General features: G+C 42.8%; 1 protein-coding gene and 1 long non-coding RNA gene across 7 annotated transcripts in view; both read right to left on the reverse strand.

Annotated features, from left to right (window-relative positions):
* Positions 1-503: 503 nt before the first annotated feature.
* LOC129861351 (uncharacterized) lies at positions 504-1,645 on the reverse strand. Of its 6 annotated transcripts, XR_008760561.1 has the most exons (5): positions 1,591-1,645; positions 1,477-1,505; positions 1,076-1,104; positions 738-1,014; positions 510-615 (listed from the first exon to the last, which is right to left on the reverse strand). It is a non-coding gene; the product is annotated as an uncharacterized LOC129861351 (long non-coding RNA). The 6 variants fall into 6 exon arrangements; XR_008760564.1 differs by lacking the exons at positions 1,477-1,505; positions 1,591-1,645 and having other exon boundaries at positions 504-557; positions 770-1,014; positions 1,076-1,272; XR_008760565.1 differs by lacking the exons at positions 1,076-1,104; positions 1,477-1,505; positions 1,591-1,645 and adding an exon at positions 1,105-1,272 and having other exon boundaries at positions 738-982.
* Positions 1,646-9,212: 7,567 nt separating this feature from the next.
* LOC129861349 (putative uncharacterized protein DDB_G0290521) overlaps positions 9,213-12,810 on the reverse strand; it is a 137,760-nt gene continuing 134,162 nt past the window's right edge. Inside the window, exons 4-5 of the mRNA XM_055932721.1 lie at positions 9,780-9,851; positions 9,213-9,429 (exon numbers count right to left, since the gene is read on the reverse strand). Coding sequence (XP_055788696.1) covers positions 9,363-9,429; positions 9,780-9,851 — 139 coding nt within the window. The 3' untranslated portion in view covers positions 9,213-9,362. The remainder of the gene's footprint in view (positions 9,430-9,779; positions 9,852-12,810) is intronic.

A 12,810-nucleotide genomic window follows, 5' to 3' on the forward strand; every position in this document is an offset into this window, starting at 1 on the left:
TCCAGGGGTTCCTTAATGATCTCCAGGGGTTCCTTGTAGATCTGCAGGGGTTCCTTGTAGATCTCCAGGGGTTCCTTAATGATCTCCGGGGGTTCCTTGAAGATCTCCAGGATTCCTCAAGTCACCACTAATTCTAAGAGGGTATAGTGCAATACTTTTGTCCAGGGCCCATAGTGCACTACATACTGCAGGGGATAGCGTGTCATTTGGGGCACAGCCTTAGACTGTTGTTCATTACACTAAGTTAACCTAGCTAGTGTCTGTTTAAGGAACTACTACCTAATGCTAAGTAACGTCACGCTGTGATGTACACAACAAGAGATTTGGATGGTTCACATCCTGTTCCTGGGACTGTAGTGCAGATTCTGTGTATTATAATGCAACTGTACATCACATGAGTAGGTTTACCTATCCACTAATATGCTACATATCCTTGAGTTGTTTCTAAGAATACAATGACACAGAAACATGTTGTTGATGTTGTCATATACTCCGAAAGTGGATCATACTAAAGCAAAGGTTCAAGTGCTCTTTAGGGCCTACTGGACTCTAACCACCTCTATGCTAGTGTCCTGTATCTAACCACCTCTATGCTAGTGTCCTGTATCTAACCACCTCTATGCTAGTGTCCTGTATTTAACCACCTCTATGCTAGTGTCCTGTATCTAACCACCTCTATGCTAGTGTCCTGTATTATCTAACCACCTCTATGCCAGTGTCCTGTAGTATCTAACCACCTCTATGCCAGTGTCCTGTAGTATCTAACCACCTCTATGCTAGTGTCCTGTAGTATCTAACCACCTCTATGCTAGTGTCCTGTATCTAACCACCTCTATGCTAGTGTCCTGTATCTAACCACCTCTATGCTAGTGTCCTGTAGTATCTAACCACCTCTATGCTAGTGTCCTGTAGTATCTAACCACCTCTATGCTAGTGTCCTGTATCTAACCACCCTAAAAGGTAGTGTCCTGTATCTAACCACCTCTATGCTAGTGTCCTGTATTATCTAACCACCTCTATGCCAGTGTCCTGTATTATCTAACCACCTCTATGGTATTGTCCTGTATGTAACCACCTCTATGCTAGTGTCCTGTATCTAACCACCTCTATGCTAGTGCCCTGTATCTAACCACCTCTATGCTAGTGTCCTGTATCGAACCACCTCTATGGTATTGTCCTGTATCTAACCACCTCTATGGTATTGTCCTGTATCTAACCACCTCTATGCTATTTTCCTGTATCTAACCACCTCTATGCTAGTGTCCTGTATCTAACCACTATGGTAGTGTCCTGTATCTAACCACCCCTATGCCAATGTCCTAAATCTAACCACCTCTATGGTATTGTCCTGTATCTAACCACCTCTATGGTATTGTCCTGTATCTAACCACCTCTATGCCAGTGTCCTGCATCTACCACCTCTATGGTAGTGTCCTGTATCTAACCACCTCTATGCCAGTGTCCTGCATCTACCACCTCTATGGTAATGTCTTGTATCTAACCACCTCTATGCCAGTGTCCTGCATCTACCACCTCTATGGTAGTGTCCTGTATCTAACCACCTCTATGCCAGTGTCCTGCATCTACCACCTCTATGGTAATGTCTTGTATCTAACCACCTCTATGCCAGTGTCCTGCATCTAACCACCTCTATGGTAATGTCTTGTATCTAACCACCTCTATGCCAGTGTCCTGCATCTACCACCTCTATGGTAATGTCTTGTATCTAACCACCTCTATGCCAGTGTCCTGCATCTAACCACCTCTATGGTAATGTCTTGTATCTAACCACCTCTATGCCAGTGTCCTGCATCTAACCACCTCTATGGTAATGTCTTGTATCTAACCACCTCTATGCCAGTGTCCTGCATCTAACCACCTCTATGGTAATGTCTTGTATCTAACCACCTCTATGCCAGTGTCCTGCATCTAACCACCTCTATGGTAATGTCTTGTATCTAACCACCTCTATGCCAGTTTCCTGCATCTAACGACCTCTATGGTAATGTCTTGTATCTAACCACCTCTATGCCAGTGTCCTGCATCTAACCACCTCTATGGTAATGTCTTGTATCTAACCACCTCTATGCCAGTGTCCTGCATCTAACCACCTCTATGGTAATGTCTTGTATCTAACCACCTCTATGCCAGTGTCCTGCATCTAACCACCTCTATGCCAGTGTCCTGCATCTAACCACCTCTATGGTAATGTCTTGTATCTGTGTAAGAGGGAAGGGGAGGTAGCGCCTAGCGAACTAGAATGCTGCTGGTGGTTCATATTTACATATGAGGATCAGTGTGAGACCATGGTTAGCCTGCTATGCTAGGTGAGGATCAGTGTGAGACTATGGTTAGCCTGCTATGCTAGGTGAGGATCAGTGTGAGACCATGGTTAGCCTGCTATGCTAGGTGAGGATCAGTGTGAGACCATGGTTAGCCTGCTATGCTAGGTGAGGATCAGTGTGAGACCATGGTTAGCCTGCTATGCTAGGTGAGGATCAGTGTGAGACCATGGTTAGCCTGCTATGCTAGGTGAGGATCAGTGTGAGACTATGGTTAGCCTGCTATGCTAGGTGAGGATCAGTGTGAGACTATGGTTAGCCTGCTATGCTAGGTGAGGATCAGTGTGAGACTATGGTTAGCCTGCTATGCTAGGTGAGGATCAGTGTGAGACTATGGTTAGCCTGCTATGCTTAGATCTGAACCTTGTGTAAAGCTCTAACCCTACCCGTCCCTTCCTTTGACTTGCCATAGATTACTTTACACACTCAATATGAGTTGACTTACCATGTGGCTAAAAGCCCTTTCTCACCAAGTCCGTTTTTTTTGTCGCAATAATCTGGACGAAAAATAAATAAATATGAGCACATGTTTTGTTTCATGATGCTGTTCACACAATATTGCGAAATATCATCCTGCCACAATCCATCAATTATTTATTTGGAACAGGTTAGATTTCTTGCGTTGTATTGCATGCGAAAATAAGATGTTGAACAATATAAATTGTTATCTGGGAAACTGCCAGTGACAGGCCGCACCCTCCACTGACAGGCCGCACCCTCCACTGACAGGCCGCTCCCTCCACTGACAGGCCGCTCCCTCCACTGACAGGCCGCACCCTCCACTGACAGGCCGCACCCTCCACTGACAGGCCGCTCCCTCCACTGACAGGCCGCTCCCTCCACTGACAGGCCGCACCCTCCACTGACAGGCCGCACCCTCCACTAACAGGCCGCTCCCTCCACTGACAGGCCGCACCCTCCACTGACAGGCCGCACCCTCCACTGACAGGCCGCACCCTCCACTGACAGGCCGCACCCTCCACTGACAGGCCGCTCCCTCCACTGACAGACCGCACCCTCCACTGACAGGCCGCACCCTCCACAGGTTCCTCCGTAAAAAGGGTTCTACATGGAACCCAATAGAGTTCTACCTGGAACCAAAACAGGGTTCTTCTAAGGATTCTCCTATAGGTACGGACAGAGGACCCTTTTAGGTTCTAGATGGCACATCATTTCTAACAGTCTAGGCTACTTGTTCAAGAGCTAGATAGGAAGAGATAGGACAGAGGAGTTGACAGCGGAGATGTGTGAATTGCGCATGAAGGGAACAGTGATATGTTTAAGTTAGAAGTGAATTAATAAATGAATGAACCATTCGTATAGCCTACATATTAAGGTATATATTACAGGCCTGCTTAAGTGAATTTAGGCCTAGATCCCCTGTGCTATAGGCAACCCTAAAAGACAGAGATCCTTAAAGACAGAGATCCTTAAAGACAGAGACCCTAAAAGACAGAGACCCTTAAAGGCAGAGACCCTTAAAGGCAGAGACCCTTAAAGGCAGAGAACCTTAAAGACAGAGACCCTTAAAGACAGAGACCCTTAAAGACAGAGACCCTTAAAGACAGAGACCCTAAAAGACAGAGACCCTTAAAGACAGAGACCCTAAAAGACAGAGACCCTAAAAGACAGAGACCCTAAAAGACAGAGACCCTAAAAGACAGAGACCCTAAAAGACAGAGACCCTTAAAGACAGAGACCCTTAAAGACAGAGACCCTTAAAGACAGAGACCCTTAAAGACAGTGACCCTTATCAATAGATGGTTGAACATATTTAGATAAAGCCCTCAAATTAAAATGTTGGCCTAGTGTCAACATAACCACCATCACTTAACTAAAATTGATCAACATGGGGCGGCAGGTAGCCTAGTGGTTAGAGCGTTGGGCCAGTAACCGAAGGTTGCTAGATCGAATCCCCGAGCTGTCAAGGTAAAAAATCTGTCCCCTGAACAAGGCAGTAAACACACTGTTCATAGGCTGTCATTGTAAATAAGAATTTGTTCTTAACTGACTTGTCGAGTTAAATAAAGGTTAAATAAAGGTTAAATCAAAACAGCTGCTCACTAGACTATGGACAGGTTGTGTGTGTTCAATGTCATCTTCATATAGCCTATTTATCACAGCTGTCTCTATATCTCCCCATTTAAAACCTTCCCTCATCAATTCATATGACAGGCTACGTTCATTTAGCATTATCTTATAACATAGACTCGTTTTTTGATTTCTCACAGAAAGGATTTGAATGCTAAAGCAAAGTTGTTGTTTTTTGAATACTTTTATTTATTTTTGGGGGAGATAGGAGAAATGTGATTTGCTTATGTGTCCTGAGTGAGATACGCTGCAGGCAGCTTTGATTGATGGGTCCTATTAGGTGGGTGTGCTGATTAACCATGACCATTCAGAAAGCTACTGTCTGGACTTCATCTCTTATCAATCAGATTTAAAGAAAACCGTAGGCAGAAAGTGAGGGTCAGCATATGTGCGAAAATCACTACAGGTGCCAGTTCCTCGTTTCCTCTCATTAAACGTTGTGCAACTGACTACAGGTGCCAGTTCCTCGTTTCCTCTCATTAAACGTTGTGCAACTGACTACAGGTGCCAGTTCCTCGTTTCCTCTCATTAAACGTTGTGCAACTGACTACAGGTGCCAGTTCCTCGTTTCCTCTCATTAAACGTTGTGCAACTGACTACAGGTGCCAGTTCCTCGTTCCCTCTCATTAAACGTTGTGCAACTGACTACAGGTGCCAGTTCCTCGTTCCCTCTCATTAAACGTTGTGCAACTGACTACAGGTGCCAGTTCCTCGTTTCCTCTCATTAAACATTGTGCAACTGACTACAGGTGCCAGTTCCTCGTTCCCTCTCATTAAACGTTGTGCAACTGACTACAGGTGCCAGTTCCTCGTTCCCTCTCATTAAACGTTGTGCAACTGACTACAGGTGCCAGTTCCTCGTTCCCTCTCATTAAACGTTGTGCAACTGACTACAGGTGCCAGTTCCTCGTTCCCTCTCATTAAACGTTGTGCAACTGACTACAGGTGCCAGTTCCTCGTTTCCTCTCATTAAACGTTGTGCAACTGACTACAGGTGCCAGTTCCTCGTTTCCTCTCATTAAACGTTGTGCAACTGACTACAGGTGCCAGTTCCTCGTTTCCTCTCATTAAACGTTGTGCAACTGACTACAGGTGCCAGTTCCTCGTTCCCTCTCATTAAACGTTGTGCAACTGACTACAGGTGCCAGTTCCTCGTTCCCTCTCATTAAACGTTGTGCAACTGACTACAGGTGCCAGTTCTTCGTTCCCTCTCATTAAACGTTGTGCAACTGACTACAGGTGCCAGTTCCTCGTTCCCTCTCATTAAACGTTGTGCAACTGACTACAGGTGCCAGTTCCTCGTTCCCTCTCATTAAACGTTGTGCAACTGACTACAGGTGCCAGTTCTTCGTTCCCTCTCATTAAACGTTGTGCAACTGACTACAGGTGCCAGTTCCTCGTTCCCTCTCATTAAACGTTGTGCAACTGACTACAGGTGCCAGTTCCTCGTTCCCTCTCATTAAACGTTGTGCAACTGACTACAGGTGCCAGTTCTTCGTTCCCTCTCATTAAACGTTGTGCAACTGACTACAGGTGCCAGTTCCTCGTTCCCTCTCATTAAACGTTGTGCAACTGACTACAGGTGCCAGTTCTTCGTTCCCTCTCATTAAACGTTGTGCAACTGACTACAGGTGCCAGTTCTTCGTTCCCTCTCATTAAACGTTGTGCAACTGACTACAGGTGCCAGTTCCTCGTTAACCGAGATCCTTTCATGATTGATCTTATCGGATGAAAAGCCTATCCTCATATTTTCAGTAGCATATCAATTTTTTTTACAGTGCTATATGATTTTTCTCTCGTTAATTCGTCCTCTCTAGCCACTTTGAACAACATATTGCCACTGAGAATGACCGCAGAAGTGTGGGTGAGGTAATGTGAATTTTGCAGAAAAGTAGAGGGGGAAAAATACATTAGTCTTGATGTGAATGGTTTTAGTGTGTGAAAAAAGGAATCTGTATTTTTTTCCAGAATTCGGACGAAAAGATCGCAACACAGTTGATGAGAAAAGGTCTTTACTGGGTTTGAGGCAGACCTAATATATAACTGGGTATGGGGAGGACCTAATATATAACTGGGTTTGGGGAGGACCTAATATATAACTGGGTTTGGGGAGGACCTAATATATAACTGGGTTTGAGGCAGACCTAATATATAACTGGGTTTGGGGCAGACCTAATATATAACTGGGTTTGGGGAGGACCTAATATATAACTGGGTTTGGGGCAGACCTAATATATAACTGGGTTTGGGGCAGACCTAATATATAACTGGGTTTGGGGAGGACCTAATATATAACTGGGTTTGGGGAGGACCTAATATATAACTGGGTATGGGGCAGACCTAATATATAACTGGGTTTGAGGCAGACCTAATATATAACTGGGTTTGGGGAGGACCTAATATATAACTGGGTTTGGGGTACACCTAATATATAACTGGATTTGGGGAGGACCTAATATATAACTGGGTTTGGGGAGGACCTAATATATAACTGGGTTTGAGGCAGACCTAATATATTACTGGGTTTGAGGCAGACCTAATATATAACTGGGTTTGAGGCAGACCTAATATATAACTGGGTTTGAGGCACACCTAATATATAACTGGGTTTGGGGAGGACCTAATATATAGCTGGGTTTGGGGCAGACCTAATATATAACTGGGTTTGAGGAGGACCTAATATATAACTGGGTTTGAGGCAGACCTAATATATAACTGGGTTTGGGGAGGACCTAATATATAACTGGGTTTGAGGAGGACCTAATATATAACTGGGTTTGAGGCAGACCTAATATATAACTGGGTTTGAGGCAGACCTAATATATAACTGGGTTTGAGGAGGACCTAATATATAACTGGGTTTGAGGAGGACCTAATATATAACTGGGTTTGGGGAGGACCTAATATATAACTGGGTTTGAGGAGGACCTAATATATAACTGGGTTTGAGGCAGACCTAATATATAACTGGGTTTGAGGAGGACCTAATATATAACTGGGTTTGGGGAGGACCTAATATATAACTGGGTTTGGGGAGGACCTAATATATAACTGGGTTTGGGGAGGACCTAATATATAACTGGGTTTGAGGCAGACCTAATATATTACTGGGTTTGGGGCAGACCTAATATATAACTGGGTTTGAGGAGGACCTAATATATAACTGATTTTGGGGAGGACCTAATATATAACTGGGTTTGAGGCAGACCTAATATATAACTGGGTTTGGGGAGGACCTAATATATAACTGGGTTTGGGGCAGACCTAATATATAACTGGGTTTGGGGAGGACCTAATATATAACTGGGTTTGAGGCAGACCTAATATATAACTGGGTTTGGGGAGGACCTAATATATAACTGGGTTTGGGGAGGACCTAATATATAACTGGGTTTGGGGAGGACCTAATATATAACTGGGTTTGGGGAGGACCTAATATATAACTGGGTTTGGGGAGGACCTAATATATAACTAGGTTTGGGGAGGACCTAATATATAACTGGGTTTGAGGCAGACCTAATATATAACTGGGTTTGGGGAGGACCTAATATAAAACTGGGTTTGGGGAGGACCTAATATATAACTGGGTTTGGGGAGGACCTAATATATAACTGGGTTTGGGGAGGACCTAATATATAACTGGGTTTGGGGAGGACCTAATATATAACTGGGTTTGGGGAGGACCTAATATATAACTGGGTTTGGGGAGGACCTAATATATAACTGGGTTTGAGGCAGACCTAATATATAACTGGGTTTGGGGAGGACCTAATATATAACTGGGTTTGGGGAGGACCTTATATATAACTGGGTTTGGGGAGGACCTAATATATAACTGGGTTTGGGGCAGACCTAATATATAACTGGGTTTGGGGCAGACCTAATATATAACTGGGTTTGAGGCAGACCTAATATATTACTGGGTTTGGGGCAGACCTAATATATAACTGGGTTTGAGGAGGACCTAATATATAACTGGGTTTGGGGAGGACCTAATATATAACTGGGTTTGAGGCAGACCTAATATATAACTGGGTTTGGGGAGGACCTAATATATAACTGGGTTTGAGGCAGACCTAATATATAACTGGGTTTGGGGAGGACCTAATATATAACTGGGTTTGAGGCAGACCTAATATATAACTGGGTTTGGGGAGGACCTAATATATAACTGGGTTTGGGGAGGACCTAATATATAACTGGGTTTGGGGAGGACCTAATATATAACTGGGTTTGAGGAGGACCTAATATATAACTGGGTTTGAGGAGGACCTAATATATAACTGGGTTTGGGGAGGACCTAATATATAACTGGGTTTGGGGAGGACCTAATATATAACTGGGTTTGGGGAGGACCTAATATATAACTGGGTTTGGGGAGGACCTAATATATAACTGGGTTTGGGGAGGACCTAATATATAACTGGGTTTGAGGCAGACCTAATATATAACTGGGTTTGAGGCAGACCTAATACTTTAATGTGTCTATGCTGCAAACTAGTAGAGGACCATTCAAAAAAAAATTGATAAGAGAACTCAAACTAAAATATGTTTTAACTTAAATAAAAAAATATATAGTTTTCAGATATTTTGCTCCCAAAACATTCCAATATTTAAAGGTTTGAGGAGTTGGAAACTAAGAGCTTTTCTTATGAGGAAGGTTTGTGGTAGTCCTCTTCTTCTTGCTACGGTTAAAATAGAGTTGTAAAATGTAATGGGGCAAGCACCATGTGCTCTCTCACTGAACAAGAGAAGGAAAGAGGAAGATTCACAAGCAGATAAAGGACAAGAAGGAGTGAGATTTAAAGGATTAAAGAGAGACATCATACAGACACTAGAGGACAGTATAAAGGACGTAGATATATATATATATATGCGAGAGAAAAAATCTGAAAGGTTATTTTTCTTTTTTTTTCTTCTTTTCCCTCATTATCTCTTCATCATTAGTTGACCTGGCTGGTGGCTGTACGTGAATCCTCTTCGGACACTGTCCAGGCTAAAAGTTCAAAGGTCAGAGTCTGAGAATTCAATCAATCAGGACAGCCTTTTGTCTTGTCATTCAGTTCAAAGAGCAGGGCGAGCAGGGCGGGGGGGGGGGGCAAGGTTGCGAGGGTGACATGCTAGTTAGTGCAAAGGACAGGGTAGGTAGTACAGTCAGATAGGTAGGGAGTTAGTCCAGACCAGGCCCCAAGTCCCAGACTACAGTTACGTTGTCTTGGCTACAGCCTGGGTTTGAGCGTTGCAGCGAGTTGTGTTCAGCATCTTCCTCTTCTCTGTGAGGTTATTCAGAGGTCAAGGGTTAATAATGGGAGGGGGGGAGGGGGGGGGGAGTGATCTGCTGGTTACCTAGAGGACGGGCTACTGCACTCGGAGGCGGGGCAACAGAACTGATGGGCGATGTCATCGTCTTCTTCATCTCTGAGAGAAAGACAGGCCATGGTAACATGTGTAGAGAGAGACAGGCCATGGTAACATGTGTAGAGAGAGACAGGCCATGGTAACATGTGTAGAGAGAGAGACAGGCCATGGTAACATGTGTAGAGAGACAGACAGGCCATGGTAACATGTGTAGAGAGAGACAGACAGGCCATGGTAACATGTGTAGAGAGAGACAGACAGGCCATGGTAACATGTGTAGAGAGACAGACAGGCAATGGTAACATGTGTAGAAAGAGAGACAGGCCATGGTAACATGTGTAGAGAGAGAGACAGGCAATGGTAACATGTGTAGAGAGAGACAGACCATGGTAACATGTGTAGAGACAGACAGGCCATGGTAACATGTGTAGAGAGAGACAGGCCATGGTAACAAGTGTAGAGAGAGACAGACAGGCCATGGTAACATGTGTAGAGAGAGACAGACAGGCCATGGCAACATGTGTAGAGAGAGAGACAGGCAATGGTAACATGTGTAGAGAGAGACAGACAGGCCATGGTAACATGTGTAGAGAGAGACAGACAGGCCATGGTAACATGTGTAGAGAGAGAGACAGGCAATGGTAACATGTGTAGAGAGAGACAGGCCATGGTAACATGTGTAGAGAGAGACAGACAGGCCATGGCAACATGTGTAGAGAGAGAGACAGGCAATGGTAACATGTGTAGAGAGAGACAGACAGGCCATGGTAACATGTGTAGAGAGACAGACAGGCCATGGTAACATGTGTAGAGAGAGACAGGCCATGGTAACATGTGTAGAAAGAGAGACAGGCCATGGTAACATGTGTAGAGAGACAGACAGGCCATGGTAACATGTAGAGAGAGACAGACAGGCAATGGTAACATGTAGAGAGAGACAGACAGGCCATGGTAACATGTGTAGAGACAGACAGGCCATGGTAACATGTAGAGAGAGACAGACAGGCCATGGTAACATGTGTAGAGAGAGACAGACAGGCCATGGTAACATGTGTAGAGACAGACAGGCCATGGTAACATGTGTAGAGACAGACAGGCCATGGTAACATGTGTAGAAAGAGAGACAGGCCATGGTAACATGTGTAGAGAGAGACAGGCCATGGTAACATGTATAGAGAGAGACAGACAGGCCATGGTAACATGTAGAAAGAGAGACAGGCCATGGTAACATGTGTAGAGAGAGAGACAGGCCATGGTAACATGTGTAGAGAGAGAGACAGGCCATGGTAACATGTGTAGAGAGAGACAGGCAGACAGATGTTGAGACCGAAGCAAAGGGAACAAAGACAAGCAGAGAGAAGGAAAGAAGAAATGCTATACGTTAACCTCTAGTATAACAGTAGTTGACCACTAGATGTCAGGCTTGCAGCATGGAGAACAGTCTAATACTACAGCTACAGTAACATGTATAATACTACAGTAACATGTATAATACTACAGCTACAGTAACATGTATACTACTACAGCTACAGTAACATGTATACTACTACAGCTACAGTAACATGTATAATACTACAGTAACATGTATAATACTACAGCTAGAGTAACATGTATACTATTACAGCTACAGTAACATGTATAATACTACAGTAACATGTATAATACTACAGCTACAGTAACATGTATAATACTACAGTAACATGTATAATACTACAGTAACATGTATACTACTACAGCTACAGTAACATGTATACTACTACAGTAACATGTATAATACTACAGCTACAGTAGCATGTATACTACTACAGTAACATGTATAATACTACAGCTACAGTAACATGTATACTATTACAGCTGTAGTAACATGTATAATACTACAGTAACATGTATAATACTACAGCTACAGTAACATGTATACTACTACAGTAACATGTATAATACTACAGCTACAGTAACATGTATACTATTACAGCTACAGTAACATGTATAATACTACAGCTACAGTAACATGTATACTACTACAGTAACATGTATAATACTACAGCTACAGTAACATGTATACTACTACAGCTACAGTAACATGTATAATACTACAGCTACAGTAACATGTATAATACTACAGTAACATGTATAATACTACAGCTACAGTAACATGTATACTATTACAGCTACAGTAACATGTATAATACTACAGTAACATGTATAATACTACAGTAACATGTATAATACTACAGCTACAGTAACATGTATACTACTACAGTAACATGTATAATACTACAGCTACAGTAACATGTATACTATTACAGCTACAGTAACATGTATAATACTACAGCTACAGTAACATGTATACTACTACAGTAACATGTATAATACTACAGCTACAGTAACATGTATACTACTACAGCTACAGTAACATGTATAATACTACAGCTACAGTAACATGTATAATACTACAGCTACAGTAACATGTATACTACTACAGTAACATGTATACTACTACAGCTATGGTAACATGTATACTACTACAGCTACAGTAACATGTATAATACTACAGCTACAGTAACATGTATAATACTACAGTAACATGTATAATACTACAGCTACAGTAACATGTATAATACTACAGCTACAGTACAATGTATACTACTACAGCTACAGTAACATGTGTAATACTACAGCTACAGTAACATGTATACTACTACAGTAACATGTATAATACTACAGCTACAGTAACATGTATAATACTACATCTACAGTAACATGTATAATACTACAGTAACATGTATAATACTACAGTAACACGTATACTACTACAGCTACAGTAACATGTATACTACTACAGCTACAGTAACATGTATAATACTACAGCTACAGTAACATGTATACTACTACAGCTACAGTAACATGTATACTACTATAGCTACAGTAACATGTATACTACTACAGCTACAGTAGCATGTATAATACTACAGTAACATGTATAATACTAGAGCTACAGTAACATGTATACTACTACAGC

Source organism: Salvelinus fontinalis, chromosome 8 (assembly GCF_029448725.1).
Source record: "Salvelinus fontinalis isolate EN_2023a chromosome 8, ASM2944872v1, whole genome shotgun sequence".
In the NCBI taxonomy this organism is placed as follows: Eukaryota; Metazoa; Chordata; class Actinopteri; order Salmoniformes; family Salmonidae; genus Salvelinus; species Salvelinus fontinalis.